The sequence below is a fragment of the Asparagus officinalis genome, chromosome 7 (assembly GCF_001876935.1).
Source record: "Asparagus officinalis chromosome 7, Aspof.V1, whole genome shotgun sequence".
Taxonomy (NCBI): domain Eukaryota; kingdom Viridiplantae; phylum Streptophyta; class Magnoliopsida; order Asparagales; family Asparagaceae; genus Asparagus; species Asparagus officinalis.
In genome coordinates, this window is record NC_033800.1 from 26,512,648 (window position 1) to 26,519,450 (window position 6,803).

Below are 6,803 nucleotides of genomic sequence, written 5' to 3' on the forward strand. Positions count from 1 at the left end.
GACAAAACCAAATGTACAATTGTAATCTTTGAAAAAAACTCTGTATGTATAGTTGTAATCTTTGAACAAATGCAGAGAATGAACATGACAAAGCCAAATGTAGGGAGCATAATTTTATTGATCATGAGAAACTATAGCAACAGTCCTGTTGGCTACTCAATTAAACTTATTATTAACTTATAAACTTCAAATTGAACTTCAAATTAAACTGTACAACCAAACTTAATATTAATCTCTGAAATACTCCAATGAGCACTTAAAGAACTGTACAACCAAAATTGTTTTGCTTATAACAACAAGAATTACTTATAAACTTAATATTAACTTAAAATTAAACTTCAAACTAAACTTAAACAATTAAACAATTAAACTTAAACAATTAAACTTAAATATTATTTATATTTAAAGACCATTTACTTTAGTCCTACTTACAGTCTTACAGAGATGAAGCTGACTCCCAGGTTGAAGACGAGCTAGAAGTCAGAGATGAGAACGACGACGAGTAACTTTGACGAGATCGAAGACGAGCTCCCAGGTTGAAGACGAGCTCGGAGGTTGAGATCGAAGACGAGCTGACTCCCAGGTTGAAGACGAGCTAGAAGTCAAAGATGAGAACGACGACGAGTAACTTCGACGAGATCGAAGACGAGCTCCCAGGTTGAAGACGAGCTCGGAGGTTGAGATCGAAGACGAGCTCCCAGGATCGAAGACGAGCTCGACGAGCTCCCAGGATCGCTCGACGAGATCGAAGACGAGCTCCCAGGATCAAAGACGAGATTGATGTTCGTGGCGAAGTCGGGTGATTGGATTAGAGCTAGTTTTACTTTAGTTCCTGGATTTTGGTTTTGGGGTTTAGGTTTTGGATTTGGGTTTTTTAGCGTCGAGACCTTTTTTTTCTTTTAATTGTGGGGTGGGCTGCGTAAGCGGCCCGCTTAGCCTTGGACTACCGCCTTGGCGCTCCCAACACCTAAACATGACCGTTCAGGGCATTTTTGCACGCCCTAAGCACCGCCTCCGTCTAGGCGGCCGCCCATGCCGTTTTTTACAACACTCATTTGTTTTTTACAACACTGATTTGAAGTACTATCATTTCGAAGAGGTTCCATGCCTTCAAATATCTTCTTGGAGCAAAGACCCAAAAAAATCCCGCCTAGGATTTTTATTCACTTCCACTATCAGAATGTCAATATATAAATACATAAATTCATCACGTCGGCATCCCATATTTCCTTTTTCTTCAAAATTATGGTTTTCAATAAATCTTGTATGTATTGCAAGATTACTAGTTCGAAAGCACGTGGATAATATATCCGTAACATGCAGTACTTTTCTTTAAGTAGATATTGATTCAGGTTCCTGGGAAGGAAGAAGACAAAAAATAGTAGTACTTGATTAATGAAGTAAACAGATACTTTAGAAGAAAGTAGCTGAAGCGCAGAATGAAAAAGTTGGCCTGCAGCTATCCTCTGAATTGCTAAATACTGGATAAAATACAGTAGACGCTTCATTTCCCCACGATTGCCAACAACTTCTATGGGAGCATAGCTTTCTCCATCAAAAAAATTATTTGTCCATCAGTTGTAGTGGCAACTAACATTCCATATCAGTCCAATCAGTGGGAAAAATGCATCAAAACTACACCAAACCAAGCTAATAATACAGGAAAATGATAGGGGCACACCCCCTCTCTCATTTGCTACAGTACACCGGGCCCCACATGAGATTTTAAAAATTTAAAATCTCATATGGGGCCCGGTACACTGTAGCAAATAAGAGAAGGAGTGTGGTTGGAGGTGTGGTTGAGGGTGTGCCCCTAGTGCCACCCAATAATACATGTGTTCTAACCGTAACACCAAAAACTATAAACTTTTAGAGCCATATCACATCTCCAACTTCGTTATCCCAATATAAGGAAAAGGAATATTATTACTTAAAAACTCGATCAACTATTCTCACAACCAAATGCTATAATACACCAACAAAAATGTACATAAGATACAAACAATAAGAAAACAAAAAACATCACCTGCTCATTTTCTAAGGAAAGGGGTACCTGAACAAGCACCTTCTAATAGAGACAGCAATGTCTCCAGGTTTTATAGGATGGAGAAGCATAACACATGCACTCAAGCACATAACCACACTAACCGTTGCAAATAAAACGAGGCGTGTACCTGTGATTGTGCAAGGAAAACTGTCTGTCCAAAATTTTTGATGCCAATCAATTGGTTGATTTGCGTAGCGGTATTTTCTGTTCCCCATTGATTTATCCATAAACGGAATATTTTCATTTGAGCATGAACAATCTCCATTATTTGCCTCGCCATCCTGGGATATATCGACGAGTTACAAATAGCCTCCAGGAAAAGTTAATGAATGGACAGGTAAGTTTCATATACTAAATTCAAGTTTGTTAATAAAATTTAGAAGCAGAAACATCAACATATCCTAGCTGAGAGTAGTAAACCAATCTCGATTCTTTGCAATTGATTTGAAATAGTTATGAAAATAAAAGGCTAAAACCTTCTCACTCCTATGAGACATATTTTCCTGCTACTAGAATTAAAAAATTCATATAGTAAAAACCGATAACTAAATGAACATTTATCTCATTAACATTGCAATAGCTCATAAAAAACTCCCAACTAAAATTTTTTCTTTTTAAAGAAAATATGAGAATCTAATTGTACCTGAATCTTTGCACTGACAGAACAGCTTAGAGGCATACTATCCCTCTGCATCCAATTGGTATCTACCCCCGATCTCGCATAATGTAGAGCCCTCTGATTAATAATTTCTTTAGCACGGTCTACATATCCTTGAAGTAACTGTAAATCGTCTTCAGGCATTATGCATTCTGAATCCTGAATCCCCGCAGTACCAATCATAACATCCAAATAATTCATTATTACTTCCAGGACATTGACAAGCTCATTCTCAACAGAAATCTTCAATAAGCAAGTTAACCTCTGAAGATTTGTTGAATTGGAGACAGCTTCACTCGCACCTTTACAAGGCTCCTTGAGCAACCATCCAATATCCAGAAGCAGTTCCGATATTGCTGTTTGTTTTGCTACAAACAGCTCACAATAGCTAGGATTAGGACAAGAAATATCAATTTGTGATGTTACACTTTCCACAAGAGATCCATTGAGTACTGCTTGCATCCGCCCTAGTTCTGAACATATATGCTTGTTGCCTATAAGGATAGGAATGAAATTTGAAATTCCAGATTCATTCTCAACCTACAAAGGAAAAGTCCACCGGTCTATAATATCTCAATGAAATTAAGAACATTCAATTTAACGAGCTATTATTACATTTTCAATGTCCAATCTAAATACCACAGAAGTGTTCTAGTCATTTGAATGGCATGAACTTAGGTAGATGCTGGTGTTATTGCATAGCTATGCCTTGGAGAACCAGTAAGTACGTGTACACAATATTTTCATACCTTGAGGAACATTATCAAGAAATTTTAAATTGAGGGATTGGAGAAGACCAAAGTTCAAAAAGAGATTGAAGATACTCAGAATGTAAACAAAGAATGACTTCCAAGCAAAAAACCAGAAATTTGACAATATCATGTAACATACTTACCCTTTTAGCCAATTACACGAGACAAATTGAGTTTACTATATGAGGCAAGGCGGCAGAATGGAAAAGCATTGAAGCAATCAAGAGGTGTATCTCTGATGTTAGACATAAAGTTAAACAGTTGTAACCGGTTGGCATTTTAACATAAGCAGACGAGTGTGAATGCAACCACGAGGTTGGAAAGAACAAAATAAACTTCGCACATTAGGCATCCAAGTATGTTTGTGTATATGCATACGCGTATTTGTGTATAATCGTGTATGCATAGACACAAACGTACTGAGAAATTTACAGTACAGCAGTGGACCAGCTACGAATTCATCATAAATTTATGAATAAGTTCATTAGTAATACAAAGCCATACATAAATTCAATTACAATACCAAATGAAAGCCTGAAACACACAAAATGGAAGCCCAGCCCGTATTATACACTACTTTATATAATTATAAGCATTGGGTATACATACAATATAAACTTTATATGTGTTTATTCCACTGTTATAAATAGCGGTAAATAGCGGCGCTAATAGCGTTAGCGGTCCCTTCCCGCGATGCTATCGCCCACTACGCTATCGCGCAATAACGGTGACATATTACGGAATATGTTTGTTCGCAAAAGCAGCCAATAATGTGTCATAACGGTAAATAGTGAACGATTGCATTCGAAATTTACTTTTTGACTGCTATTTAAAAACGGTTTGAGGCTTACTTTTTTAAAATTAAACTCAACCATTGATCATTGCATTCCGCCGTCTCCTGTGATTTTCAGCATACTCCCGCCACCTCTCATAGCCTCTGGCACTTATCTTGATACTTCCTCTCACCTCCATCGTGAGCTTCTCTTAAGACAGTCCTGTCACCGCTAAGCTCTTCTTCTCAAAGACGACTTTTTGACTCCTCCAGTCATCTTCGGTATTACGTGATGGTTACATATCTATTTCATGTTTAGGATCTCTTTAAATCATCCAATATGTACTTTTAGATTTCTTAGATTTTTCTTTAATTTTTTTTTTTAGTATTTATACATATCTAAATTAGACTGCTATTTGACTTTGCACTTTTTACTGCTATTTTGCCGCAATAGCCCGAAATAGCATCAGCGATGCATCACCGCTACACGATGTTATCCGCTATCGATAACCTTGGTTTATTCACATGGAAAATATCCAATTTGTATCATGTGATTATCTGCGAGTATTAATGCCTGATATGTATGCCATATTGCTACAGTTTCCTTTAGAAGAGTCAATGCCTCAGAGCTAGACCACCAAGCAAAACCTAGAAGCAGCCCCTCCGTCAATATTCATTCCCATAATCAAATTTCTCATAATTTATTAATCAAGTTTGAAAACTAGTGCTTCTTAATGTGTATCACATGCTTGAACCACCTCAGTAGCGATCATAAGAAACAAATGAATTATATAGAAGTTAAGAAAGAGAACCATTTAACATTGTAGAGACATCTGCGATTTCTCAGCATTTCATCTTCCTTTGGCTTATAACCGCCTCCATGATCTCCATCCTTGTTTTTTCCCCCTTGTTAACACCCACCCATTCCTCTCATTCCTCCATCATCGTCCTCCTAGATGGATCTTGTTCTCAACCGCTATAGTGCTTGTCCTTGTTAGCTCACCATGATACCGATGCCCAACAGAATGGCAATGACGATTACAATCAGCTCAAACCAACCCAGCATAATGGATTGTTCACTAATGATTAAATGACAATTTAAAACACACTTATATTAAATGTTTACATGAAATATCTACCAATATTTGGACCCATAAACCAACAGCTTATTCAGTTGAACATGTCACATATAATATCTTCTTGTAGTTGCACATGTTCTCCAATCTACTTGCTGAAGTTAACATGAATAATACATCTAAGTATCAGATTTATACAGCCTGGTGGCTTACCTTAATTTACACTTTATGGGACTCAATTACCTCATCTATTCTTTAGGCCTTGCAATATTGTGAAACATTAATTACAGAACATCATGATAACATTAAAAGTTACTCTACAAAATTAAACTGAAACCAGAACTTAAAGCAAAACACAAAACTCAGAAGTAGTAAAGAGCACCAAAATGTGTTATAACAAACCTCAATAAAAGCAGGACCAAATATTCTTGAATTTGTCTGACCTATACGAATCCTGAACATTTCATGATCGGATTCTTGGCAAGAATTCTCATTTCCATCATAAGGCAGGATTTTCCCATGAGATATGGGACAGCAAGAATCGAAAACCACATATTTTCCAACAAAGGACACAAGAAACCTGCAAGACCAGACACAAAGCTAAACTTTATTGTTCTCCAGACGGACAAGTTAAGTACTTATAGTTAATAGAGAACAAAGCATGAAAGCTATTGATCACAAAATGTAAAATCATCGAATATACCCTCTATAAGAAAAATACGTAAACACGTGATTTGACAATTGAAACTTCTTCTTTCAGAATACAGGTTTGTTAGCTGTGTTTAATAGAACATGAAGCCTGAAAATTTATTGTTCATGAAATGTCCAATCGTCACAGTGATCCAGTTTAAGAAGAACTTCTCGTATGCGATCTGACAGTAAAATAGAAGTGTGACAGGAAGAACACTTTTAGCTAATGTTACAAGTGTGAGAGATGGTTAGCTAGTTAAGAGAGAACATATGCGAATAGTCGAAGTCCAAATGAGGATTTCCACAAAAAACAACTATTTGTGACAAAATGAAAAAACAAAAAAGATAGAAAAATAAGGGAAAAAGAAAATAATAACAGAATCTCCTTTCTGCCTTCCTTTTGATTGATATGCTAATATAGAATGTGAGGAAAGCCGTATGAAATTGATTTAGTATGTTTAACACATCAATCATCATGCTCAGTCTCAACTCTCAAGAGAAACCTTGTAAGTGGTAACATTTTAACCCAATTCCTCATGCACGAAAATGCCCTTAGGAGTAGTTATGAGAGCATGGGAATGCACCAGCAGTCAGTATAAAGTGCCTTTACCTAATGAAGAATCATACTCAGATCAGCTTTTTGAAGTGTCTGCTGGAAGGCTTGGCCTTGGCAGCTTCCCCCAAAGCAATTAAGCGGCAGATTGTTAACGCCTCATTTTCTTGTTACCTGTGACCTGTGTACTGCGCCTTGCAATATACAAGTACATACTAACAATGATAGCTTGTCTTCTCGAATGAGCACTAAATC

The 6,803-nt window shown here is 36.9% G+C and overlaps 1 protein-coding gene across 1 annotated transcript in view; it reads right to left on the reverse strand.

The window, feature by feature from the left end:
• LOC109850786 (squamosa promoter-binding-like protein 9) overlaps positions 1,907 to 6,803 on the reverse strand; it is a 23,879-nt gene continuing 18,982 nt past the window's right edge. Inside the window, 3 exon segments of the mRNA XM_020420859.1 lie at positions 1,907 to 2,328; positions 2,691 to 3,245; positions 5,708 to 5,885. Coding sequence (XP_020276448.1) covers positions 2,038 to 2,328; positions 2,691 to 3,245; positions 5,708 to 5,885 — 1,024 coding nt within the window. The 3' untranslated portion in view covers positions 1,907 to 2,037.